At 48.0% G+C, this 27804-nt stretch overlaps 1 protein-coding gene across 1 annotated transcript; it reads left to right on the top strand.

Moving 5' to 3' along the window:
- Positions 1-16745: 16745 nt before the first annotated feature.
- Positions 16746-25025, top strand: AVPR1B (arginine vasopressin receptor 1B). The gene is made up of 2 exons (XM_040462294.1): positions 16746-17685; positions 21893-25025. Exons 1-2 carry the CDS (start codon positions 16746-16748, stop codon positions 22219-22221), a joined length of 1269 nt encoding a protein of 422 aa, XP_040318228.1. The 3' UTR covers positions 22222-25025.
- The last annotated feature ends 2779 nt before the right edge of the window (positions 25026-27804 follow it).

Raw genomic sequence — 27804 nt, 5'->3', positions numbered from 1 at the left:
TCACCAGGAAGGAGCAGATTATCTGCACAGTTTTCCTGGGGACCTCAGGTGCCAGCTGCAGAGCAGGGCACAGAGACAGTGGTGGGGGAGGGGGGGTCTCCTGCATCCTTTCCAGCCACTCACCACCTAGGGGTCCTGGCAGGACACCAGACTGCACCCTGAAACTCTCCTTAGATAAAGGATGAACAACATTTGTTAACATCAGGTGCTGAGCTGGCCCCACGCACATCCTCCTTGGCTGTTGGGCCCCTCCTCCTATCTCCTCTGAGTCGGCAGGAACCTCTCTGAACCCTGCTCTAACCTGCTCTGACCTGGCACCTGCCGCCTTAGAGGAAAACTGAGCTGATTAATGTGCACCTTTTCTCCCTCTCCCAGGTATCCAGGGATCCTAAGAGAGTGGCTCTCGCTACCAAGGAAGCTGACAGAGCCCTGCTGGAGCAATACTGCCCTTTCCCTTCGGACACCCGCCTTCGACTGCCCACTGGCAGAAGCGAGCACTGTTCTCGCTCCCCCTTGCTCTGTCCTCTGCCATCATCAGCCTAGGAAGCTGAGTTGTAGAATCTGAGAGAGAAGGGACTTCTGAAACCAAGAAGTACAGCACCCCCAAGCAGAGCAAGAATCCCCTCAGATGTCGCTGATGGGTGGGGGCCACCTGGCTTTTGCTAAAATGTTTCCATTTGAAATCTTTCCCACGAACATGTACAGAATACTCCTCCGTGTCAGGCACAGCACGGACCACTCATCAGGGTCAGACACCAGTAATACCTCCCAGGGACAGTGACGGCTCAGGAACAAACAACCCAGAGACTTCCCGCAGCCCAGGACATTTAGACGCCCTGGCCTCTGCCTGCACACCCTGCGTCTGCACACTGTGGACGGGCCCATCTCCCCGCGGCAGCGAAGCGGTGCCCGGCCGGCAGGTGACTGTCTGTTGATGAGGGTGTTGTTCCTCAATATTCTGTTTCTCAGCTTTGCAAGGTCAGGAGCTCAGGTCCTGGGGGATACAGACCCATGCCAATCACACCCCACAAGAAGCCTGTATGCCAGAAGGGGCAATTTACAAATGGGCAATGAATGGGCGTGGCTATCCAGTGACCCGGACATTTACATCAGCCTTCCGAGACACCCATTTCCCAGAATGGAATTTATAACCAGGAGGTTGCTTGGTGAGCGTGGAATCTGCCCCAAAGAAGGGGGATGGCTGTGAAGGAGGGTTTACTCAGGCCGCGAAGAGAGAGAGGAAGGGCTCCACTCGGACCTTTTTACACCCAAGAGTGGACTCTTACCGACACGCTTCTTTCTAAACACCTATTTGTTTGTTAGCCACGTAACGCATCTCGAAAGATTACAACTCTGTTCATCTCAACCGTGCTTTCCTAAGGTTGTCTTGAAATTCTGGGGGAGGGTAGGTGACTTAATGGCCATCTGGATAGCACCCTGACCCAAGGCTCTCTAATGTGCCAGTTGTAACATTTCTTTTTTTTTAATTTAAAAAATTAATTGAAGTATAGTTGACATATATTAGTTTCAGGGTGTACAACATAGTATAGACAATTATATACATTATGAAGTGCTGACCACGGTAAGCGTAGTCACCATCTGTCACCATACAAAGTTATTGCAATATTATTACTATATTCCCTGTCCTGTACTTTTCACCCCCTTGAAGTTCTGGCGTTCCTATACCAATATATGGAGGGAGCAGTGAGGAATGCAGCCTGGTTCTATTAATAGATGTCAGAACAGGGGTTCCCGACTCTTTTTTTTTTTAAGTTTGAGAGAGAGGGAGAGAGAGCAAACAGGGGAGGGGCAGAAAGAGTGAGAAAGAGAGAGAGAGAATCCTAAGCAGGCTAGGTGCATGCTGTCAGCACCGTGCAGGGCTCAAACTCACGAACTGTGAGATCCCGACCTGAGCCGAAACCAAGAGAGTTGGACACTTAACCGACTGAGCCACTCGGGCACCAGGGTTCCCAACTTGGATGCAACAAGGGCCAGGTACGTATAAAGGAGGAAAGCAGGCTGGATAAAAGAACAATTTCAATGGGAACTTCGGTATAAATATGCTTCCTGATGTCCTTTACTAAGAAAAAATAGCACAGGTGTGAGAATAAATGGCAACTGATACTCATTGTGGGGGATGGGGGGACACAATTGTGAGTCCTGGGGACTCTGGCAAACCGAAGAGGCCATCTCCCTTCTCAAAATGACCACTGCTCAGCTCCAGCTGACAGTGGCCACATGGAAATGAGGTCCTGAAATGATCAGATCTGGTTTTTCTTTTTCAAGAGAAGTCGGTAATCTGGATTTTTGGGTGAAATCACCTGATTAATATTGACAGCCGGTTCAAAAGTCTTCGCAAATGCTCCACTAAACAAAACATGCCAAGGCCAGGTTTAGTCAGTCAGTTAGTTTAAAGCTTCTGCTGCATATTTTTAAAGGATCCCATGATTGAATATTTTTAAAAAATGCTAGTTTAACAAAATAAAATAGGCAGAAAAAAACAGGTGGATTTTTGCTGGTTTTTTTTTTTTTTGTTTTTTTTTTTTTTAACCATAGAGCTTAACAAGGCCGTTTAGACACTGATAAGATAGACAAACACGGAGAGAGAGAGAAGTGTGTTTGATCTCCAACTCAGGCTCAGCGGCTTCACACAGACAAAGCCCTAAGATCAGGGTCTAAAGGTGGCCAGGTGTATCCATTTCCGGTAGCTCATTTGGCTTCATTTTAGTCTGTGGCTTTTTTCTGGTCATTCCCCTAAGCCAAGGGGTACCTTTTTCTGAGGTCTCAGAGCCCAGGCACCCATGCTGACAGCAATGGAATTCAAGATCAGAGACAGTCGTCCCCACTCTAGAGGGATGTTCATATTTCTTACCTAGCTCACTTTTCCAGATTCTATAACAGTTCAGCTATTTTTAAAAAAATGTTTATGTTTGATAGAGAGCATGTGCAAGCAGGGGAAGGGCAGAGAGAGGGAGACAGAGGATTCAGAGCGGGTCTGCCGACAGCGGAGAGCCCAACATGGGGCTCGAACTCATGAACCACAAGATTGTGACCTGAGCCAAAGTCAGACGCTTAACCGACTGAGCCACCCAGGTGCCCCTAGAATAGTTTAGCTCTATCCAGAAGCTGTAGTTCCTCTTCCCTGGTCAGTCTTACCTCCTATAATGACTTCCTTCACTCTTGCTTTATCCCATATCTGTCATCCCGTGTGAAATCTGCCTCAGAACTCACCACCACCAACTCCTCCAGAAGTACCTCCTGACTTCTTTCCACCCACCCACCTCCCTAGCTGGTTCAGATAATCTCATAGAAAGACTAGGCCCATATTTAGGGCCCAGCAAAGCAGAAACCAAAAAGATAAGAAAAGAGCAGCTCTGATGAATTTTTCCAGAAGGTTGCAACCAGAGAATCCAGAAGGAAGCTTTTCAAATGTCAGCATCCATGTGAGCCTTCAGGGTTGTTTCATTTTGACTTGAACTCAGAAAAGGCTGACCATCATCTTTGTAGGGCTTGGGGTCTCTGCCAGCATAATCGAGTCAGGTTTTTTTTGTTTTTATTTGTTTGTCATCTGTAGGTTTCTAGCGTCCAGAAGGAATTGGAGACTGCCTGCCATAAAAAAACCACATCTATGACCGGGGTTGACATGTGGCTTCTGTCTCTCTTTTGCAGCAGCCCAGCCCTTATCTCATGCTAGGCTTACTGCCAACACCTCTGAATAGACCTCCTGCACCCAGCATCCCCCACAAGGCCATCGTGTGCCTGGCTGCCCGAATAATCTTTCTAAAACACACAGTGATTATATATTACCTTCCTGCTTTTTTGTCATCTCCACCTACCTACATTGAAAGCTGCCTAAACACATTAATTATACTTCTTTACAGTTCCTATGTCGTGGCGATTCTCAGACTTCAGTGGGGAACTCATTTAAAATGGGGCTGCCTGGTTCTCATCTCCAAAGACTCTCATCCGGTAGGACCAGGGTGAAGTTGGGAATCCGCCTTTTATTTCCGGGCAAGTACTTGCAGAATGTTGTGTTGCCAGAGGTCTATAGACTACAAACTGAGAAGCATTATTTAAAATAAAAATTTTAAAATGTTTGTTCATTTTTGAAAGACAGAGAGAGCGTGAGTGGGGCAGGGGCAGAGAGAGAGGGAGACACAGAATCTGAAGCAGGCTCCAGGCCCTGAGCTGTCAGCATAGAGCCTGATGCGGGGCTCGAACCCACGAACCACGAGATCATGACCTGAGACGAACTCGGGCGCTTAACCCACAAAGCCACCCAGGCACCCTGAGAAGCATTATTTTTTAAATCTGGTATAGACCTGGGGCGCCTGGGTGGCGCAGTCGGTTAAGCGTCCGACTTCAGCCAGGTCACGATCTCGCGGTCCGTGAGTTCAAGCCCCGCGTCGGGCTCTGGGCTGATGGCTCAGAGCCTGGAGCCTGTTTCCGATTCTGTGTCTCCCTCTCTCTCTGCCCCTCCCCCATTCATGCTCTGTCTCTCTCTGTCCCAAAAATAAATAAACGTTGGAAAAAAAAATTTAAATCTGGTATAGACCTAATAAATGGATAAAAGTTGAGTTGTTCTGGAATTAATGAACCTGTACTTTACCTTCCCTGAAAAGATTTTATTTCCCCATTTCCTTCACCCCAGCATCTGGTAGAGTGTTGATTAGTTTCATGCTTAAGTGATTTTTAAAAATACTCTGAGAAGAAAAGAGGAGGGAGGGGCTTCTCAGTGGCTTTCACTGCACACCTGGAGGCGGGGAGGTGGTTAGCAAGGTGATACTTTGGAGACAAATGGCATTGTCAGTGATATCTGGCCATCCGTCCCTCCCATATCTGACTGCCCACACCATCATTTGCCCCTCTGCTCCACAATGCCAAAAGTAGCTATTAATTAACAGAAATATATTTTAGGCCCTAATTTCCCACCTGAAAGTTCACTTCCTAAAAATCAAAAAGAGAGCCATAGCTAGGAGGAGTAGCAGAGAACAGCAGTAGCATTAAAAAATAATATGGTGTGCATTTCATTGAGCACTTAGTATGTACTGAGCTCTGGTAGGCACCATGCACACATAATCTCTCATCTTCAAAATAACCTGCAAGTAGGTATTAAGTGTCCCCATTCCATAGATAGGAAGGAAAACTGCCTGCCTACCTTCCATGACATCACAAAGCCTCACGCAAGGGCAACTGGGAAAAAACAAAACAAAACAGGGCATGAAAACATAGCCACATATTCCAGAGTTAATCTTCAGCCATATTTGTAATGAAGCTCCAGAAGGAGAAAGAGGTAAAGAGGGAAGAAAAACTCAGTCTAAAATCTCTTCCGACAGAGGTAGGAAATGACCTGCTCACAGGCTGACTTTTCCTTGCATAGGTATTAATACCCCCAAACAGGCCTTGAAGTGCTTGGGGACCCTGTAATCTATTTAGTTCATTACAGCCAAAGATGAGTCCTTAAAGGTAATTGACACTTCCTCGGGCACTGATTCCATTTAATAGATCAATGTTACATATCTCAAAAATAAAAACAACTCTCTGGCTCAGAGCACCCATCAATAAAATCGCTGTAATCCCAGGCTTGAAATCTCTGCTCATCTTGGAATGTCCTCCTCACCTCTACTTCTGAACTATAGTCCTTCTGGCCACCTGGTGAGGTTCCCTCTCTGGGGTCCCCCATGCTCACCAAGTGGCTCCTAGACCCTCGTTGGTATCTCCCCCCACCGTCCTCCACTCCCTCCTTCTACCCTCCACTCCTCACCCCCACCCTGCGTTCTCCTCTCACAGGATTGGCGTGCTTGGTCACATGACAAGAATGTCTCCTGCGGCCAAACGGACATGCTCACTTCTCTGTATTGCTTCCAAAATCACCCCACCAGGTGCTAGGATGGGTTATAAGGTGTCCCACCAGAGGGGCCTCTGCTCTGTGTTCTCTAGCACACCTGCTGGCAGGTATTTTTCATTTAACTTGCTCTTCTAGTTCATAAATATTCCTGTCCTGAGGATCCCAGCCCAGCTGGCTTCTGGGCCCACCATGCTATCTATGCTACTTTGAGAGGCTCTCACACACACACTGGGTGTCACCCTTTCCTCCTTGGATGAGTTCCCTTCCCATGGGGGACAATGTCTGGAAGGTTGGGAGAAGGCCATCAATCCCCAGCATCTCAGGGTCTGAGCCTTATAAACAGCCATCAGCCCCAATGGGTCTAGTCATTAATGCTCCATGAAGGCCCTAAGCAAATACAGCCTCCAGCCTACCATTCCATACTCAGTCCATTTGGCCCAAATTCATAATGAGCATACAAAAGAATCCCTTGCTACATATATTTATTGACTCACACTGCTGGCACACGGTCTATGTTCTCTGAACCCTAAATTAGGATGCACAATCCAAGATAAGTCTTGCAAGAAGCAGACCATTTGAAATCGAGTATGTCTCCGAAAGCCTGGGACATGTGGTCATAAGTTATTTAAGACACAAAAGACATCTATCAGCAGCTCTCTGCACCAAGTGATACATTTACTACTTTGGTGAGGAGGCATGGAAAATCGAGCGTGACCAAATTCCCAGCAAGATCAGTTAACCGGCACTGTGAGGCTGGGAAGGAGAGCCTTCCTTGCAGTTCAGGGCTGTGGAGGAGGGGAGCCTTGAAAGCTGGTAGGATCTGGATAAGGCAACAGGGGGAAAACAGCGTTTTCAGTTGAGGAGAACGTCAAAGCAAAGGTGTGGGGACAAAGGCAGCAATGTGGACAGGAGATGCCACAGGAGACCAGCTTGAGCAAAGCAGAAGGTTCATGAGCAGTGGTGTGAGAGGCCGGGCTTAAGACATTTAGCGTGATTTAATAAGCAGGAAACCACATGGCTGCGTGCACAGGGAAAGGTTGTGATGGGAACAGTGTTTCAGGATAAATGATCAGGCAGCAGAAAAAGTGGGATCATTTGAGGGGCATTCAGAGGCCAGGAGATCAGCTAGGGGCTAATGTCCTTGTTTGGGTAGCAGCTGAGCCACCCGCTGCTCCGGATGTGGAGAAGATTGCCCAAACCCTGACCCCACACACCGTGTGACGTCCGTATGCCCTTGCTCCTTCCTGGGTGCCCTGGCTTCCATGTCAAACTCTGCTAAATGTTCATTCTGCACCTTGCACTTTTTCCTTCAGCTCTGCCTCATCAGTGACCAAAAGGAAATCTGTTAAATCCAGGCGTGAATTTAGGTCCAACCTTGGGAAGCGGATCTGGCTGTGGGAGGCATCTTAGAGAGTGGCACGGCCTCTCAGGATAAATTCTGTCACCTCACGTTCCCACAACCCCCTGCAGCCTGGCGCTGCAATAGGACATGCTGATGCCCTCTGTGGGGCAGTTGCTGAGACCAGCTGCTGGTCAGGACTCAGGCTCAGGAACTGTCCCCACAAATTTAATCTGGCCCATGACTTTGAATTTCCTGGCCCCTTTAGCTCTGAATTTTTTTGGAAGCAGCGCTCCCTCTTGGGTTAGGTACTGTTTTTCAGATGGTCTGTTTTAAACATAAGTTATCTCCGGAGAAGGATAATATTTGGCTTTAACAGCTCACCATGGGTCAGGATAGGGTGGAATGACTCCACCAAAGAATCACAGAAGAGGCATAGCAGGTACCTTAGCGCTCAACCAATCCGACCACCTCAGCTTATATGAGAGGAAATTGAGGCCAGAGTGAAGAGGTGACCTCATCACGGGCACATCCAACTACCGACAGTAGCAAGGGAAGAGTCGGGTTTCCCAGCTTTAGACCCAACGATCTTTCCCATTCTTCCATCCATCTTTCCAGCAAGTGTTTCTTGAGCACCCACTGTGTGCCAAGAACCATGGTAAGAGCTGGAGATACTGTCATAGAGGATGAGTGATAGACCCCTTGGTCATTTCACACGGCCTACCTGTACCCATTAGCAATATGAACCAGCTCCCCCCACCACCCACCACCAGTGGGGCACGGAGTAGGGAAAGGTTGATGAGAAGATAAACAAGAAGGAAGGTTGCTAATGTGGGCTACCATCAACCCATCCACCTGCCCAACCTGGGCAAGAAAACTTGCCGTGGGGGACCCTGGACTGCTGGCCATGGCATATATTGGGAACATGGAAGGAGGGTGGGGCAAGAAGAAAAAGGAAAGAGGTGCAGGTCTCTGAAAACAGGCATGTGAGGACACTGGCAACAAACTTCCCTCTGCCTGCTGAAGAGGGTAGTGGGGTAGCTACATGGGCCTTCCTAATGATGCATGTTGAGACTCTATTTCTCTGGGGTGGAGCAGGGGGAGCACTGGAGGTGCAAATGGCACTTGGCAGCTGTCCCCCACCCTCCCCACCTCTTGGGTTCAGCAGCTGTGCCCCTCCCAGCCCCAACTTTTGCCCCCAACCCCAGGGCCTGTCTTCAGGGCTCCTAGCCTCAAACAGTCAAGCCTACGAAGTCAGATGGGGACTGTGCATCTGACTCTCTGGGAGTCACTGCCATCATTTTATTAAATTCCAAGAAAACTGAATGGAGATCTGATCGCTACAACGAGCTTAAAAGAAAAACTAAAACTTTCTCATGAACCGATGATAACTAATCGGAAAAGTTTCAATCATCCTGCAAAGGAAGTCAAGGGTGCTGTTATGTGAGCACAACAGAATCATCTCCTGTTCTAAGAAGTCATGCCAGAGAGCTAAGCAGCCCTGGGAGACTCGGCCCCAGCATCAGTGACACTTTCCAGCACTCACTTGGCCTCTCCTCCCTGAGAGCTGAGGTCTGCCCTGGGGCCAGGCAGAGGGAGCACCATACTGTATAAAGGCCACTCATCTTTAGCTGCCTGCTATGTTTCTGAGCGCTGGGATGCCCGGGCCCTGGATCCTCTCACCTGCACCTCTCACAGCCACGTGTTGAGTGGGATGTGGTCTGAGAGTTTCCCAAAGACGCTGCACATTTGACCCTGGCCCGTTGGGACTGTTGGAATTTTCAGTGGCGTTAGAATCACTCGTCTGATCTACTCTCCAGAAAACCTATCAAAAGGTAGATTATATACTATGTAAGTCATTATACTTCTCTCTCTACTTTTGTGAATATTTAAAATTTTCTACAATAAAGTTGAAAAAAATTAAAAGAACATTAACTGGCAGGGATATTTCATTTACTCATTTGTACCTATTAAATTTTGAATTAACATTTGACAAAAGTTTATTGAGCTTCTCTGTTACACACCAAGCACTGAGTGGCCTCATTAGATTCAGTACTGAAACTTTTGCCTCATGGCGGTGGGTCAGTTCTCTGTGGGTGAGGTCTGGGCATTTTTCACTTTGTTCAGGATATTGTCATGTGCAGCCAGAGTGGAGAATCACTGCCCCAAGGGGGTGATGGGGCAAACAGCACATGGGTGGACTTGGGTTCTGGCTCTCACCTCTGATAGCCATGTGATTTTGAGAACTTCACTTGTGTCTTTGGTTTTCAGGCTGGACTTTCTTCTGGAAAATGAGAGAATGGAACTTGACAGTCTCTGAGGTCCTTTCCATCACTCCTCAGCCTCGTGGTCTGAACCAAAAATAAGTCCCTTTCAACTCCAACATTCTGTGACTGTACAAGCTATTTTATGGTGAGAGGAACAAAGTGGAAACTTTCTGGGAGTCCCTGGAATCCACACTGATTAGGCTATCCTCCCTTTTTCTACATCCACTCTTCTTATTCTTTGGATGACCGCAATCTCAGAGTTAAACCGAGTTAACAGAAGACAGTGGCAACACCCAGGCCTGCTCCCGGCTGTAAAAGATGCATTAGTCCCAGTAATGGCCCATCGCCCAGACCACTTCCTCCATCTACACATTTATGGGACTGTGAATCAAGGGTTACCCAGGCAGACAGAAAGACCAGTGCCTGCTGGAGGACGAGTATGTCAAGAAGGGACCAGGCAACTCTGTGAAATGACAGCTCTGGTAATTAACTCAATGTGTTCTGAGTCCCAACCAAGAAGAGATCTCTGCAGACCAGGCACCCAGAGTTTACAGGAGAAAAATGCCCTTATCCACTTTCTTTTGCCCAGGTCATGGTGTGGCGTAAGAGAGGTACATACTCCATTGTTCACTGGCCAGTAATAACACAGGAAGGATTTTGATTTCACCCATCTGGCCAAAATGGAACATTATTAAGGGAAGAGATGTTGTTAAATATATATTCTAATAAACAAACTTCATTTTTCATGATAGCCTATTCCTGAAAACACAATGTTCAAGTTGAATGTATGGAAACAGAACATTCCTTTCTTCTTTAATTACAGTGACGCCTAGAAATCATTTTGATTTCTCTGCATCTTAGTCTACTAGTTAGTAATGTACAAACCAACATTCAAATCCAAGGAAGTAAGTCCTTTTGTAAATGGTTAGATTAAATTATTTGAGGATAGGGGCGCCTGGGTGGCTCAGTCGGTTGAGTGTCCAGCTTCGGCTCATGTCATGATCTCACAGTTTGTGAGTTCAAGCCCACCATCAGGCTCTGTGCTGACAGCTCAGAGCCTGGAGCCTGCTTGGGATTCTGTGTCTCCCTCTCTCTCTCTGCTCCTCCTCCACTCGTGCTCTTTCTCTCTCTCTCTCTCTCTCTCTCTCTCTCAAAAATACATAAACATTAAAAATTTTTTTTTAATATTTGAGGATAAATCATGTCTTTTTTAAATTAAGAATTTTTTTTTTTTTGGTGGAAGACTTTCAAAATCTTTATTATTACTTAAAGACGCAACTTTCAATTTATACAAGGTCAGTTTCCAATGGGGACCCACAAGTCATGTTCCCATTACTACATTGGGAAGATAGGGATAGAGGAAGTATGTATGTGAGTGGTGAGTCAGTGTTGAAGGGTTTTATATGCTCATCTACCAAAGAGAAGGCTAATAGGTGAAATGAAGAAGCAGTATATGTTTATTATTTAGAAACATGGAGCTTGACAGCAAATAAATCTAATCATGAGTTTAAAAGGGTGATCTCTGTCCAGAAACACAATAAATCAAGTAAAAAGATCAACAGCAAAATGGGAAAAAGAATTTGTAATTTAAATGTCAGACAAGGGTTCACTACCAAAGTATATAAAGTTTCCAGAAAATAAAATAAAAAGGCCAACAATCACAGAAAAATTCACTACAAATATCAATAATCATTAGAAAAGGAAATAAGAATGGCTCCTGACATTAAGATGTTCAGCATCACTCATAACATCAGGCATGCAAATTAAAACTACACTGAGATATTATTCTTATCTTATCAGTTTGGCAAAACCCCATGATTTAGGAACACACTGTTGGCAAGACTATGGGGAAACAAGCACCACACCCCATACATTCCTAGTAGGAATGCAAGTTGATCCAATCCCTAGAGAGGAGAATTCGGCAATATATAGCAAAACTGTTCATGCAAACACCCTTTAACCCGGCAATCTCATTTCTAGAAACCTACCACAAAGATATATTGGCAAAACATGGCAAGAAACATATACAAGGCAATTTACCAAAGCACTGCTTCTAATAGCAAGACTGGATACAACCAAAATCCCCATCAAAGGGGCCTGGATAAGTACGATACATCTACAAATTGGAGTGACACGCAACTACAAAAAGGAAAGAGGAACAACTATATTCTCCTATGAAGTGCTATTCTCTCTACTTTTGTAAACGGTTACAATTTTTTAATAAAGCCTTTAAAAACAGAAGAAACTGATTACCTCTAGGGAGTTAAAAATAGAGCAATAGGGAGGAGGGGATTGCTTTTTTTCATAACAACCACTGTAGAATCATTTGATTTTTTAATACTATGTACATGCAAAACTAAGTATATTTTTAAAATTAAAAGTGAAGAGAACGACATAAATATGATACTTAATGGGGAAATGTTAGAAGCATTCTCATTAAAGTCAGAAACTCAATGATGCCTGTTCTTCAACTTTGTAGTGGAGACTTAGCCATCACAATAAGACAAGAAAAAGAAATAGGAGCAAATGGATGGAGAATAAAAGACAAAGAATGATTGTTGTTTGTAGACAATATTAAATGCACAGAAAATCCAAAGTAATTTACTAACAATAAGAGTATGTGGCAAAATTGCTGAATATAAGAACAAGGTACAAAAATCAATATTGTTCCCATACACTGGCCATAAGTAATTAGAAAATGTGATAAAACAAAATTCTGTATATAATGTCAACAGAAACTGTTAGGCTTAGAAAAAGAAATCTATCAAAAGATGGAACAACACTTATGAAGAAAATTATAAAACATTATTTAAGGACATAAAAATAAATCTGGTTAAAATCATAAATGTGAATTCTCCCCAAATTACTCCTTAAACTCAATGCTTCCAACCAAAAGTTTACCAGAATTTTTTGGTGGAGCTAAACATATCAATTTCACAATCTTTTAAAAGCTTATTCATTTATTATTCCTGAGAAAGAGATTGTGTGTGCACACAAGCAGGGGGATGGGCAGAGATGAAAGGAAGACACAGAATCTGAAACAGGCCTCATGCTCTAAGCTGTCAGCACAGAGCCCACGCAGGGCTCCAACCCACAAACTGGGAGATCATCACCTGAGCCGAAGTTGGACGCTCAACCGACTGAGCCACCCAGGGGTCCCCGCAATGTTAAAATTGTGAAAGATATTTTGAAAAAAAAAAAGAGGAAATTTTGTTTTCACCATATATTAGGGTTTATTATAAAGCCTCAATACCTAAAATAGTGAAATACTAGAGCAGGGATAGAAAATAAACCAATGGAACAGAAAAGAGATCCCAGAAATAGGCTCATACATATTTTGAATTTGATATATTATACAGGTGACAGTTAAGAAATGACGGACTACTCAATAAATGAAGAATGGGGGGCAGGGAGCTCCTGGGTGGCTCAGTCAGTTACGTGACTGACTTCGGCTCAGGTCATGATCTTGTGGTTCATGGGTTGGAGCCCCGAATAAGGCTCTGTGCTGACAGCTCGGAGCCTGGAGCCTGCTTCCAATTCTGTGTCTCCTTCTCTCTCTGACCCTCCCCTGCTTGCCTTCTTTCTTTCTTTCTCTTTTTCTGTCTTTCTCAAAAATAAGTAAAACATTAAAAAATAATAATAAATAAATGAAGAAATTGGTTCACCATGTGGAGAAAAAAATGAAGTTAGATTCTTACCTGAACATACACAAAAATATTCTGGGTAGCTTAAAGACCTAAATATGAAAAAAAAATGTTAAACATGTTAGAAAGAAATATTGTGGGGATATCTCTGTTCTCAAGACAGGGAACACAGACAGAAAAGCAGAAGTGATAAAAGAAAGTACTGATGACACTGAAATTTAGATTTTCTGTGTCACAAATGACTCCATAAAGAAAGTTAAAAGATAAGTGGCAGATTAGAGAACTATAGCTGTGACATATCACAATACATAAAAGTTCACACCAGAATGTGTAAAGGAGCCCTACAAATCAGTAAGAAAAATAACCTCATCAAAAATTATGCAGGGGTGCCTGGGTGGCTCAGTCGGTTGAGCATCCGACTTCGGCTCAGGTCATGATCTCGTGGTCCGTGAGTTCGAGCCCCGCGTCGGGCTCTGTGCTGACAGCTCAGAGCCTTCTTCGGATTCTGCGTCTCCCTCTCTCTCTGCCCCTCCCCTGCTCATGCTCTCTCTCTCTCTCTCTGTCAAAACTGAATAAACATTAAAAAAAAATTTTTTTAATTGTGCATAGGATATGAATAATTCTCAGAAGAGGAAACCCAAACAACAAATAAATATAGGCAAAGATGCCCAAAATAACTAGAGATCAGAGAAAGAAAAAATAAAATCACAATGAGATGCTGTGAAAATGAAAATAGCTGAAACACTTGACTATGAGGATGTTGAGAAAGTCAAGTGCAGCTGGTGCGAGAATAAATCGGTACAACAAATTTAGAGATAAAAGTTAGGATATAGTCCTATCTGATCGAAAATTCATACATTGTATGACCCAAGAATATTGAACACCCAGCATATACTTCTGGCTGTACACCCCAGAAAACTCTCACACATGAACACAAGGAGGCATTCATAAGAATATTCATTGTAGCATTTAAAAAAAAAACAGGAAAAAAAGGAGCTGGAAATCAATTGTAAAAATAGGGTTTGGGATAAATGTGTTATGTTCTTGTACTTGAATACGATGCAGCACTTAAACTGAATGAATTAGATCTATCCTATATACCGTCAAGGACGGATATAAAAAATAAAGCAGAATTTAAAAAGCAAGTTCTGGAGTGGTATTTCGAGTATGATGTCATTTACGCAATATGTAGTATTTTAAAAACATGTTTAACTATATATATAGTTTTTTTTTTTAACATTTATTTATTTTTGAGAAAGAGAGAGAGAGAGACAGAGGGCGAGTGGTGAGGGGCAGAGAGAGAGGGAGACACAGAATCCGTCGCAGGCTCCAGGTCCTGAGCTGTCAGCACAGAGCCCGACGGCAGGGCTGGAACTCACCAGCTGCGAGATCACGACCTGAGCTGAAGTCAGACGCTCAACCAACTGAGCCACCCAGGCACCTCTAAATATATATAATTTTAATGGCTATATCAAGAAATAAATGGGAGCAAGAAAATGGAGACCAGCTAGACAGCCCCTTAGAGAAATTCTGCTGTGAAGGACAAGAGATTGCTACAGCTGGAGTGTCTGGGGAGGGTTATGTTGTTTGTTTTTTCTTTTTCACGGGCAACACTAGAGATTGCCTGCAGATAGGAATGGGCCAGTAGAGACTTGAATTTATGATTCAGAGAGAGCAAGAAATCCCTGAGAAGGCGGAGCCCGGGCTGAGGTGCACAAGACTATGCTACAGTATTTGGGGGCAGAAATCGTGTGAACCGTGGCAGTGGGATGGAGTGGAGATGAATTCTAGGTGTCTAGGAGATCATCTCTTCAAAAGGCGATGGTAACTGTGTGGGCGGGTATGTGGGTGGCGCCAGAAAGTGGCATGTGGTTTGATTAAAAGGTGAGAGAAGGGGGCCTCCGAGGAATCATGGACCGCGCGCTAAGGGTGTTGTCACTCCTTTTTTTTTTTTTTTTTTTAAGTTTATTTATTTATTTTGAGAGAGAGGGCAGCGTGAGAGGGGGAGGAGCAGAGAGAGAGAGAGAGAGAGAGAGAGAGAGAGAGAGCAGACTGCATTGACAGCACAGGGTGAGTCCGAGACAGCACAGGATCTCGAAGTCCTGAGATCGTGACCTGAGCCCAAACCAAGAGTAGAAGGCGCACGCACTGAGCCAACCAGGCGCCCCTGCTGTTGTCACCCCTAATGAAGTTCTAATCTGCTCAGGAGACTGTCCCAATAATCCACCTCGTTTAGCTATCTGTCCCCGGAGCGCCGGTGCCGCTCACATACTGGGTGTTAGTCGGAAGGGCGCACCGCGCGGGCCTCTCCTGTCTGCCGGTTCTACGACCTTCCAGAGCAGCCCCTGTCACTTCTCTGGACCGGTTTTCTGCCCCACAGGGTGGTTAAGTGCGTTCGTTGTTTTGCCGATGAAACACTGCGCGGGGGCGGCGGGTTAAGACGTCTCCTGCGGGATTCCTCCGAGGGCCGCTCGGACCCAGCGCCCCGGGCTCCCAGGTCCAGCCCCTTCCGCTCCGCACCTCGGTCGGATCTCCACCACCGCTCCCTCTCCACGCCCGGCCTCGTTTTTTCTTCCTCCCTGAGGACCCATGTCTTCCACCAGTGGCTGTGGCCAGAGGTCGCTACCAAGGGCTCGAGGGCTCCCTCTGGGGGCGCCACCTCGCCCATCTGGCCACCCCTGCAGATTCTGGACCCTTCTCGAACTAACAGGGACCCCGGAGCAGGGGGCATGCCCAACAGCGCTGCCAGCCTTAGGGGCCCCGCGCGTGTGTGTGTGGGTGGGGGGGTCACCACCCTCCACTCTTCGCGTGCGCACCTGTTTTGAGAGATGGTCCGACTGTTCCAGGGTGGGAGCGCAGAAGAGGTTGTCTGGCCAGCGGGTGAGCGCTTGCTTGCGTCTTCTGCTTCTCTGGCTCCCTGTCCCTGGTCCGCTGTCCCCCCCCTCCCCCCCCCCATCCCTCTCCACCACTCCCCCCCACCCCGCCTCTCGGTCCTCCTGTGGGCTGCGTGCGGGGGAGCCTCACTCCGCCCTTCTCTGCGGGAACCAACCGGAGCGCCTGGGGCGCAGGGCTCCTGCTGCGAGCCCATAAAACCCGGCTCCGGGCGCTGCGCTCCCGCTGCCTCTGGTCGCTGCTCCCGGGGGCTGGCGCTGGCTTGGCAGGGTCATCCAGCACGCGACGCTGATGGTGTGGACCTCGCCTCCAAGCAAGCTTAGGGACATCCGCTTTCCACTTCCAGAAAAGTTGGGACAAAGTGACTTTGGGGTGGATTGGGAGGTGGTAGCAGCTCCCCAGGCTTCTTTCCCTTCCAGAAGCCTCACCCTGCACAGCCCCATCCATTCTTCTTTTCCTGATACCCTGTCTCCCTGAGCCCTTCTCTCTCTTCTCCTAGGTCTCCCCTCCACATCGTCGATCAGCCTCTTCTCCGTCCTTGTCTCTTTCTCTCTCCTGCCCTCTATCCCGAACCTCTTAACTATTTCTATTTTCACCATCTTCCTGCCATCCCCCTTCTCTTCTCTCCCCATCTGAAACCTTTCCCTCCCCACTCCGTTTCAGCCATCAAACGTCTCCACTAGCCTCCACACCATCCGTAGGTCTTTCCCTCTCCCTCCTCCCCTCCCCTTCCCCCACCCGCAGCACACTCAACCATGGATTCTGGGCCTGCCTGGGCTGCTAACCCCACTCCCGGGGGCACCTTCTCCGTCCCCAATGCCACCACACCCTGGATGGGCCGGGATGAGGAGCTGGCCAAGGTGGAGATCGGAGTCCTGGCCGCGGTCCTGGTGCTGGCGACAGGGGGCAATCTGACTGTGCTGCTGACCCTGGGACAGCCAGGCCGCAAGCGCTCCCGCATGCACCTGTTTGTTCTGCACCTAGCCGTGACTGACCTGGGTGTGGCCCTGTTTCAGGTGCTGCCCCAGCTGCTGTGGGACATCACCTACCGTTTCCAGGGCCCTGACCTCCTCTGCCGGGCCGTCAAGTATCTGCAGGTGCTCAGCATGTTCGCCTCCACCTACATGCTACTGGCCATGACGCTGGACCGCTACCTGGCTGTTTGTCACCCCCTGCGCAGCCTCCAGCAGCCCAGCCAGTCCACTTACCCTCTCATCGCCGCTCCCTGGCTGCTGGCTGCCATCCTCAGCCTGCCTCAGATCTTCATCTTTTCTTTGCGGGAGGTGTTCCAGGGCACAGGGGTGCTGGACTGCTGGGCAGACTTCCGCTTCCCTTGGGGGCCTCGGGTCTATATCACCTGGACCACCCTGGCCATCTTTGTCCTGCCTGTGGTCATGCTCACGGCCTGCTACAGCCTAATCTACCACGAGATCTGTAAGAACCTCAAAGTCAAGACGCAAGCCCGCAAGGTGGAAGGAAGGGGCTGGAGGACTTGGGACAGGATGTCGCCTTCTGTCCCAGCTGCCGCCACACGGGGCCTGCCATCCCGGGTCAGCAGCATCAGTACCATCTCGAGGGCTAAGATCCGAACCGTGAAGATGACTTTCGTCATTGTGCTGGCCTACATTGCCTGCTGGGCACCCTTCTTCAGCGTCCAGATGTGGTCCGTGTGGGACAAAGATGCCCCTGACGAAGGCAAGTGTGTGTCCGTGTGGGAGGCGTGAGTGGAAAGGAGCAGGGAAGGGAGAAAGCAGGGCAACGAGGGGGTTATAAGGCCTTCCGGGCCAGGCAGGTAACAGATGAGTGAAGCAATTATGAAAGGGGTGGGGGTGTCCCTGTTTCATGTGAGAAGCTACAACTCCTGACCAGCCTCCTGATGCTGTGTGAGTATCTTTTATGTAAAATCTCCATACTTTACAATTTGGGCACCTAATTTAAACATTTAAAAATAACATGTGGCCTTAATGAAGCATGACTGTTGGCAGTTTTGGTCAATCAACTCCCAGTTTCATACATGAGCATTAGAATCATAGAATGACCGCGTTGAAAAGAATTTTCAAATTGTCCAGGATGACAATCTGTGACCCATGAGCTGTGTTTGTCGGTGCTCTTCCCTTTCGAGGCTGGACAAGACTTTAAATTCCTTCCCAACAACCACTTCTAATTAATTAGCATGTTGGCACACGACAACCCTGAAATTTCAAGCCTGAAATTTTAACCCCTTCATTTGGCTAATGGGAGAGAGAGGCTCAGAGAGAAAATGTGACTTGCCCAAGGCCACACAGCTAGGGAGTGGCAAAGTGAGGGGTAGAACCCAGGCCTGCTGTGTCTTCGTCTTTTTCCTTTACCCTACGCCCTGTTCATAATCCTGACTCTGGAAGTGGTGAAGAGAGGGGACTTCCTCCTCTAGGTGAAAAACAAAATGGGACCCACCATGAAGACCATGTTCCAATTGGCACATGGGAGGCCGTGCTATTGTCTTTTTTCTGGGGGGAGGTAGATGGCAGCCTCCTGAGCTTTAGATACTGCCAGATGGTCCAGCTATCTGGGGATGAGTGTGTACTCAGGAAGGTAGGGCTGTGTCTGGGCAGCCTAAATGTTGGAGAGTAGTGTTCCTTCTCTCCTAAGAAGAGTGCGGCATGGGGACACGTGCAAGTCAACCCATCTGGGTGTTTGTGGCTGGGGTGACTGTGTGTTCTCCAGTGCACGTCTTGTGCATAGCCTGGGATGTATATTGGGTACAGCATGTGACTGCCCTAGGGAGGCCCTGTGCACAGGCTTTGGAAGCTGGAAGCTTCCTGAGAGTTTGCTGACCAGCAGATCCAGGCTACCAATTCCTACCAGCCCTTAGGGAGTGGTTCCCCCTTCCCTTGTGCTTTTGTTTCTAACCTCATTTTGCTCATCCTGGGATACTCTCAAGCCAAATATACTTTGCTTTTCTGGAGAGATTAAATAAGGGCCAGGCTGTTCATGAATTTAACACAACCCTGCAAGAGAATTGTGAGAATAATACCAAACTATTATGGTCCCATTTTATCCCTTCTTTTGAACATCCATTTGGACAAGAGGCTCTTTGCAAATTACCCTTTAAGCAATGAATGTATTGATTCTAACCACCCTGCTCTACTCACACACAGAACAGAAGGAGAGAGGGCTTCCTAGTGCCAAGCACATTCAGTCCTTGGTGGCCTTCTCTGCTGTATGTCTGAGTAATCCAAGACTCGCAGAGGGGAAAACACTGGTCCAAAGTGCCACTGCTAGTAAGAGGTGGGGCCAGGACCTGAGTCAAGGTCTTTATAGGTCAAGCATTATCCATGGCATGGCTTTACTCTCAGTCCAGCTTAGCTAATGACGCAGGGTGGGGGGCAGGGCATAGTCAGTTGCCCCTTTATCAAGGAACCTACAAGAGGATGCAGACCCTGCCACCCAGCCAGTGCAGGCTTCCCTGCTTGCCTGCTGTGTCACTATGATCACAAGCCTGTCCCTCAGTACACATCCCTCACCTGTGTACCAAGGGCCTCTCTGAGCCAAGAGAACAGAGACAAAGTGTTACCTTACAGACAATATGCTCTCTCAGAAAAGCGGAAGCCCTTTGGGGCCCTTCTAGTTGGGCTGAGATCCATTACTTTAAACTTACTTTCCAGTACACCCAGTTCCGCTCCATAGCACGCCAACCTCCTGACCTCCTGTCCCTGAGTGTCTGGTTAGAGTCTACCTGTCTCCTGGGCCTTGCTCCTGCCCCCCAACTCTCGGCTGAGTTTCTGCCAAGACGCGGTGGCTGCCTAGGGTTGAGCATTGTGGGTCTGCCCTCAAGGGCTGAGAGGTGGAGCCTCTGTAGACTCTGGTGTTCATGGCACATCTCCAGGCCCTGCGTTGGGCCTGGCTTAGATGGGGCCAAATCAAACAGATGTTTCTCAGGCAAGGCGCTTGTGGAACCCCTCCATCCCTGGCCTAATCTAGGCACTAAATATGTATCGATAGAGTGGATAGGGTGAACACCACCCCGTTGGCCAAAGCAACCTCCCACAACTTCCGCATCATCCAGGTTTTATGTTAGCTGGGGAGCAGGCCAGGATGTAGGAAAAATGAAGGAGGATCTATTTTTATTGAGGCTGGTCCCTCCACTACCGACAGGTACTTGCCCCTTGCCCTCACTTCTCTGCCTTACATGGTCAATCCAGACGCCTTCAGCTTCTCACCCCTGTGATCTACGTCTTCTGTCAAATGTTCTTCCCTCTGCTTGGGCCATGAGTAGCCACACCTAGGAGCACACCTATGGGAGAACCAGAGTATCTGAAGACGTCACAGTGCTTTACAGAGGAGGCAAAGGGCTTTGCCTTTGAGTGTGTTGGCTGAAACTTCACAGAGGCACAGGACTGCTGTCTTAGAGTCAGTAGACCTGGCTTCGAGTCTATGCTTCCTTAAAGCTCTGACATTGCTTTCAATGATTCTATAGCCTCTGCCAAAGGGCGAGGTAATGCAGTGTGCAATCTACGCCTCATGTAACAGGGTGTGTCTAGCCAGAGGTCAAGGCCTGTCCCAGAAGCTTTCCTCCTGGCATGTGGAGCTCATGTAGTCTTCAGAAAGAATACTGTGTCTGGAAAAAATCTGACCAGTTTGCACTCTCCCCTTTTGACCTTCCAAGAGAGAAGTTCATTTTTCCCTGCAGGAAGGTCCATTCCCTGGGTATAATCTCGACACAGAACAAGTATTCATCCAGAAAGGGATGCTTGGGGGCCCTGTACCTGGAAGCTGACCCTCCACTGCAGTTGGAGATGATGCCATGGCACCTGCAGGGCAGTTAGACTCTAGATTGCCCACCCAGGTCCCCAGCAATGGCCTGGCACTGTCTGTGCTCTCATGCTCAATGACTGAGTGACAGAATGAGTGGGACTGTCCTTGAGGGGTCAAAGAAGACAGAATCCAGAAGCCAGTGTGCACCTGTATCTACAACATAAATGATATTGGGGGTCAAAGGGGCCTGAGCTTGGCCTAGAATCACAGGTATTTTCCCTGCATGTCTTACAGAAGTTTTCTCATTCTAGATCTCCATCCATGAGGGGATTCAAGTTCTAGGTTTTGGAACAAAGACACTGTCTCCTATTTAAGCTGGTCCTGTCCCTCCCTGGCTGTGTTTATACCTTGAAAGTCAGCTTGGAGGGGTGCCTGGGTGGCTCAGTCGGTTCAGCAGCCGACTTTGGCTCAGGTCATGATCTCGCGGTCTGAGTTCAAGCCCTGTGTCGGGCTCTGTGCTGACAGCTCAGAGCCTGGAGCCTGTTTCAGATTCTGTGTCTCCCTCTCTCTCTCTGACCCTCCCCTGTTCATGCTCTGTCTCTCTCTGTCTCAAAAATAAATAAACGTTAAAAGAAAGAAAGAAAGAAAGCAAGCAAGCAAGCTTGGAGCAAACCTTAGCTCCTACCCTTACTCTGTGCTTGCAAACAAAACCCAGTGAGGTAGGACTCTGAAGCTGGAGTCCCAGCTTCAAGTCCCAGCTGTGCCGCTCTCTTTCTTTCTCCTTCTTTCTTTCTTTCTTCCTTTCTTTTTACTTTTTTAATGTCTATTTTTGAGAGACAGACAGACAGACAGACCATGAGTGAGGGAGGGGCAGAGAGAGAGGGAGACGCAGAATCCAAAGCAGGCTCTGGGCTCTGAGCTGTCAGCCCGGAACCTGACACAGGGCTCGAATTCATTGACCGTGAGATCATGACCTGAGCTGAAGTCCGGTGCTTAACCGACTGAGCCACCCAGGTGTCCCGGCTCCTTTCTAACCAGAGAACTCGAGTGAGTCCTTTCTCTCCTCTGGGAGCTCTGTTTCGTCCTCTGCTCGGTGGGGGCCTGGACTCTCTCCCAGGTCCCTTCCAGCTCTGTGATTCTAAGGCTTCTTGTGCTTCTCCTTCTGCAGATTCAACCAACGTGGCTTTCACCATCTCCATGCTCTTGGGCAACCTCAGCAGCTGCTGCAACCCCTGGGTCTCCATGGGTTTCAACAGCCACCTGCGGCCATGGCCGCTGTGCCACCCGGACTGCTGCGGGGGTCCCCGGCCCCGGCCACGTCGGCAACTCTCCAGCCTCAGCCTCTCCAGCCGCCACACCACACTGCTGACCTGCTCCAGCGGCCTGCCCGCCCTCACCCTCAGCCCCAGACTCGGTGGGGGCCCTGGGACCGAAGGGTCACTGAAGGACTCTGCGCACGTGGATGGGGAAGCCTCCACAGAGACCGGTGTCTTTTAGGGAACACGTTCCTTGAAGTCTGGCATGCCTGCGAGGCTAGTGGAGGGTCTCTGCTCATTTCAACACTGGGTGTAAAAGCCGGGAGGGCCAAGGTTGGAGTTAGGGGAGCCCAGTTTGAGGTAGGGTGAGGGGCCCAGAAGGGCTGCCCTACCCTTGGTGTTGAAGCTGCCTCTGGTGTGTGGACTTCCCTTATTTGCCCCCAATCTCAGAGGCTGGGAGTCAGCGAGAGTCAAAACATCTGCTTCCCTGACCCTGTGCATTCGCAGAGTGTCTGGGAACTCACCCCAGATCTCAGGCAGGCCGAGGACGGCCCTATCTGGGCCTCCACAGGGGGCAGGGACTCAGGCTGGTCTCCCACCTTGACCATTTGTCCCCCATCCTAATCTGACTAGCACACCCAGCCCAACCAGGAGAGGGGAGAAGTGAAAAAGTGTGAAAAGTATTCTGTTTCTCTATCTAGATACTGGATTTGTTTGTTTGTCTGTCTGTTTGTTTTGTAGAAGGAGGCTTCTTCAATGAAGGAAAGCGAATGGAGGTGGGTAGAGCAGATAGATCAGCTTTACCTGCTATGCCCACCTGTCTAGTGAAAGGAGATGTGGGATTTAGTGCAGCATCTATAACTAGCAAAAATTCTGCCAATGCTCCCTGTACCATCCACCTCTATAGGAGGGGTGACAGGACAAAGTAGATGCTCAGTGGAATGACCCCCTGGGAGGGAGTATGAGAAGGACGAGAAGAAAGGAGCAGATGAAAATGGTCACAATAAAATTAAGAGTGGACGAAGCCTCCGAAGCAGCAGGGATTGGTTTCTTTTCTTCTTCCCCGAAGGGATCCACACTGCACCTTCCTCTGGGGCCACCCAGAGGGGACATCCGTACAGAAAGTGGGGCTGGATCACGGCTCTGGATTTCCTCAAGGCTCTTCAGAGCTTCCCTACGAACTATGCATGCCGCGATGAAGTCCGCAGCCCAGGATTTGAGACTCAGCTCTGCTTTCAGGTAGCTGCATGACCTTGGGCAAGTCCCCTCCCTTCTCGGGGACTCCGTCTTCTGACCTGTTAGGACACAGATGATCTGTAAGATCTTTGCCAGCTCTAAACTGTCATGACTTTGCAAGACTACACTCTATGGTGTTACAGTAGAGCCTTTCTAACCAACAGGTTCTAGAAGAATTGTTGGATTTTCATGACAATGATATTTATACCCTTTGACTCAATTCTGGTCATGATGGATCCCTCCATGGCCACACTGTTTACTTTTGGTCTCAATTCTGTGATGTTGAAGCTGGGAGAGGCAGTGGCGTGGGGAGACTCTGAGGCTTTGCCCTGTTCCTCCTCGTTACCTCCAGTGGGATTTAGATCATGGGGTGGTTTCCCCACCCTAATTCCGATTCTAATCTAAGGGATAGCCTTGATAATGGAAAGAGCATCAGCTGAAAAGTCAGAAGAACCAGATCCTGGTTCTACCACCACTGATGACCAACATGGGGAGAAGTCTGGCTTATCCTTCATCTCTGTTATGAGGGTCAAATAAGACTGTGGATGTAAAAGTGGTTGGTAGAGGCATGAGCTCTCTCCTAATGTAAGGGGCTGATTATCTATCCTGAGAGCAGCTCTAGGGAACAGATTCTCTTCCCTCTACTCCTAAGGAAGCTGTAGGGAATGACTGTAGCTTTGCGCTTTAAGAGGTCACTCAGCTCTGAGAAGCCTCCTTAGGCTTCCTTAAAAGATAAGAACTCAGTAAGCAAAATGTCCCAAGCTTTCAGTGCTAAAGAACCAGAGAGTGGGACACAGACCCGGATGGGGCCAAGGCTTAAGGCAGATGTGAGGGCCCATGGTCTCTCTTCACTGCATTCTGTTGCCCCTGTCAGTTTCTGACATCCAGCCACTTCTTCCTTGTCCATCTGTCTTGGCAGAGCTGGGCTCAGGAGCCTCCCATGGCAGTATGAGTGCTGGAGTTTCTCCTGGCCTTCGTGTGTAAGCCAATGACCCTGCCCCTCACCCCAAATCCCTGTCCTTAGTGCCTAAGTACCGAGTAAATCATTGCTCATCATGATGACTGGGACACCAGCTTTATACTCCAAAGACCTGGGTTTGCGCTCTGCTCTCACTCCTTTTCTAGACATATGAACTTGGGCAAGTCTTCTAATTCCTCTGAGCAATGGTTTCCCCATTTATTAAACAGGAACAACTAACCTTGTTGGAGACGGGAAGGTTGTAAGACCATAAACTATAGAACACTCTACTGATGTTAGAGAAGATAACGATGCCTCTGGTGAGTGACCTCCAGGGTCCCTGTGGGAAGCAAGAAGGATGGTCTCTGCTCTCTCAGGTCAATCTCACTTCTGACAGCTAAAAACAGGCAAAATGGAACCGTGCTGTCTCTGGGCTAGGCACTTCTGTAAAATATTTATACATCCTGTGGACTCTGTGAAATACAGTACTTCAGTCCCTTAGAACCCATGTGGGAGCAAGGGGCAGAGGGTGGGCAGGGCAGAAGATGGCAGGAGGAGGTGAATTGGTGGACTGTGGAGATTTCTCAGAATGTTTTTTTCTGATGTATGGTATAAACCAGCAATTTTCCAGATGTCTATGTCTGTGATTTGTATGTAAATAAGTCTTTTATTTATCAAGGAGCTCTAGACTCAGCCCAGGCTGCAGTAGCTCACTTGGGGTCAAGAACCTGGAGATGCGGTTTAAATTGACCAATAAAAGTCCTTGATAACCAGGAAATTCCTGGGCATCTTTGTTTCCTAGGGGCAGTGACAATGAGATATGCAATATGAAATAAAATTTGCTCTTCTTCTTCTTTTTTAAATGTTTATTTATTTATTGTGAGGAGAGGCAGGGAGGGAGGGAGAGAATCCCAAGCAGGCTCTGTGCTGTAAGCACAAACCCAAGAACCAGGAGGCCATGATCTGAGCCACAACCAAGAATGGATGCTTAACCTACTGAGCCACCTGGGTGCCCCAGGTTCGCTCTTCTTGAGTGGGGTGGTGATGGGGAAGAGAGTTCGAGGGTTGGGGAGCCACCTTCTCCCACTTGAGGGAAACAGGAGTGTCCTGGGATTTGCCCTGGAGCCACAAGGTGGCAGTATGGAGCTGAAAGTGGGTCTGAGGACCTGCTGACCCACAGGACAGGCTGGGAAAATCACCCAGCCTCTCAGCTCTAATACCTACTACCTTTTCCTTACAGATCTGGAGTCTTGGCTCTTCATTCGACCCAGTTGTCCAGAGATACCTGGACGCATGTTTCTCTGTCTCTAAGCTCATGGAGGATGTATTTGCCAAGAAAGGGCAGAGAACAAGGGCAGGGTGAGGGACTGAGGGTAGAAATTCCTGCCTGAAAATGAGTGTTTGAGAAAGCTAGTGGGACCTCAGAAACACAGATGAGCTGTAGTTATTATAATGTGTTCAGTTTAGAGGCTGGGACTTGGGTAGAAGGCCTTTTGGGAGCCCCTCTGGGCCCGGAAATGTGTCCTGATCCCGGAAGCAAAAAGCCTACTGACGGTGGGCATAAAATACCTCCTTACCCTATTGGGTCTTGTTGGCCAGTGATATAGTGCGGCTTATGGAGTTCTGCTGGAGTCATGGTAGGAATTTGGATGCTTGATTCTTTACACCAAGACAGGTCCCGTTTATGGTCGCCCACTATATAGTCCCAGTTCATTATTGGTATGTAATCAACGATTTACTCGTTGCCAGCAGAAAATCAGTTTCTCTGCATTTTGTAAGATAAATTTGGAGAGATTTTGAATCCAGTCCACACTCATGGAGGAACCCAGAGTGGCACAGCACGGTCCTTCCCTGGATGTTCCGATGACATACAACATGGGAGAAAGTGACTTCATTCTGCTGGACACTGAGTTCCTCAAAGAGGTGACTACTCGGGCGACCACTCATACAGATTTACACAGCTGACCTTCTAAGATCACGGAGGTATTACATACAATAGGGACATTTTATTTCTAGCAACACGGATAACAATGAATTTGAGGATCACTTCAAATTATTAGCTGGCCGCAGTCATCAGCTTGTTGGCCCAAACTCCTTAGGACATGAAATCAGCCCTTCCCTTTCCTTATCAGGGCAACTGAAAGTCAACGGCACCATCAAATTTCAATCCAATCTCTGTTAGTCACACGTTCGACTCTATTTAGAAACAGCACTCTCCAAGAATGCCTTCCCTGGACGAGCGATTGCGGCAGGTGCTAATGTTAACCTCCACGATGTATTTATTTGCTACAAATGTCATAGCTTTGAAACCAATCGTAGCAGAGTTCATTACAGATCTTAATCAGATGGTCAGTGGCATTCAGATCTCTGTGCCCCCCGACATCAATTCCCTGCTCCAGGAGGCCTAGTACAAACACTTCTCCATGCAGTTCGGTCTGGCTCAGTCCCTGGGGCATTGCTGGGGAGCCCAGCAACAGGAGCAACAGGTAGACCTGCTCCCTTTCCTTCTGCCTCTTCTCCCATCAATTTATTTTTCACCCTTCTTTCTAAACTCAGGTCAGAAATCACCCTCTCTGGGACGTTTCCTCGGATGAAGTCTGATTTTCACATTCCATACCCAATCTGCCCAAGCAGTTAGAGGGTCTGCTCTCACTGCTGTATGTCAATTCTCTTTTGTCACATGTCTGGTACATGCTCTTGCCTGTCCCCGGGACTAGGTCCTAAGTGCCTTGACCTCACCCACCTGATGTTTAAGTCTTCTTTTAACATGTGCTCCTCCCAATCCCAGGGCTTTCCAGAATCCTGCAGAAAGCAGGCACCTTTTCAGTTGTGTCCTCCCCTGGTGTGGGAACAGTCTCAGCCGTGTCCCTGCCCAGCCTCTCTCAGAAGCATGGTAACTCTTCTGAACCTCTTCAGCACACCCTTGACGTCTTTTTTCTTCTTGTTAAAAGAGATCAATAAGAAATAGAGTTTCATTTCTAGATACAGAGACAGTGTTGCTGGTGTTTATTCTTCATTCTGCCTCTCTAATCAACAACATCTTTTTTTTCCTTATTAAGACAAGCTTCCTGGGGCACCTGGGTGGCTCAGTCGGTTGAGCGTCCAACTTCGGCTCACGTCATGATCTCACAGTTCGTGGGTTCGAGCCCCTCATCAGGCTCTGTGCTGACTGCTTGCTCAGAGCCTGGAGCCTGCTTCAGATTCTGTGTCCCCTTCTCTCTCTGCCCCTCCCCCATTTACGCTTTGTCTCACTCTGTTTCCCAAAAATAAATAAATGTAAAAAAATTTTTTTTCAATAAAAAAGAAAAGAAAAGAAAAGCTTCCTAAGATGTCTTAGTCCATTCCAGTTGCCATAACAAAATGCCACAAACTGGGTGGCCTCTAAAAAAACAGAAATTTATTCCTTGCAGTTTTGGAGGCCAGAAGTCCAAAATCGGGGTGCTGGCACAGTTGGTGAGGGCCCCCATCTGGGCTGAAGACTTCACATGGGTTGTATTCTCACAGAAGGAAAGGGCTAAGGAGCTCTGTAGGGTCTTTTTTCACAAAAGCACTAACCCCACCCCCTTCATCCAATCCCACCCCCTCCATCTAACCCCACCCCCTCCATCCAATCCCACCCCCTCCATCCAA

This window comes from Herpailurus yagouaroundi, unplaced genomic scaffold (genome assembly GCF_014898765.1).
Source record: "Herpailurus yagouaroundi ecotype Mexico unplaced genomic scaffold, PumYag 308, whole genome shotgun sequence".
NCBI classification, from domain to species: domain Eukaryota; kingdom Metazoa; phylum Chordata; class Mammalia; order Carnivora; family Felidae; genus Herpailurus; species Herpailurus yagouaroundi.
This window is presented reverse-complemented; position numbering and strand designations above follow the sequence as displayed.

Excerpts from the sequence above, each read along its gene's own strand:
- AVPR1B (XM_040462294.1), top strand. The coding sequence starts at position 16,746 with ATGGATTCTGGGCCTGCCTGGGCTGCTAACCCCACTCCCGGGGGCACC. Across the intron at positions 17,686-21,892 it reads CAAAGATGCCCCTGACGAAG|ATTCAACCAACGTGGCTTTC; the intron begins GCAAGTGTGTGT and ends CTCCTTCTGCAG.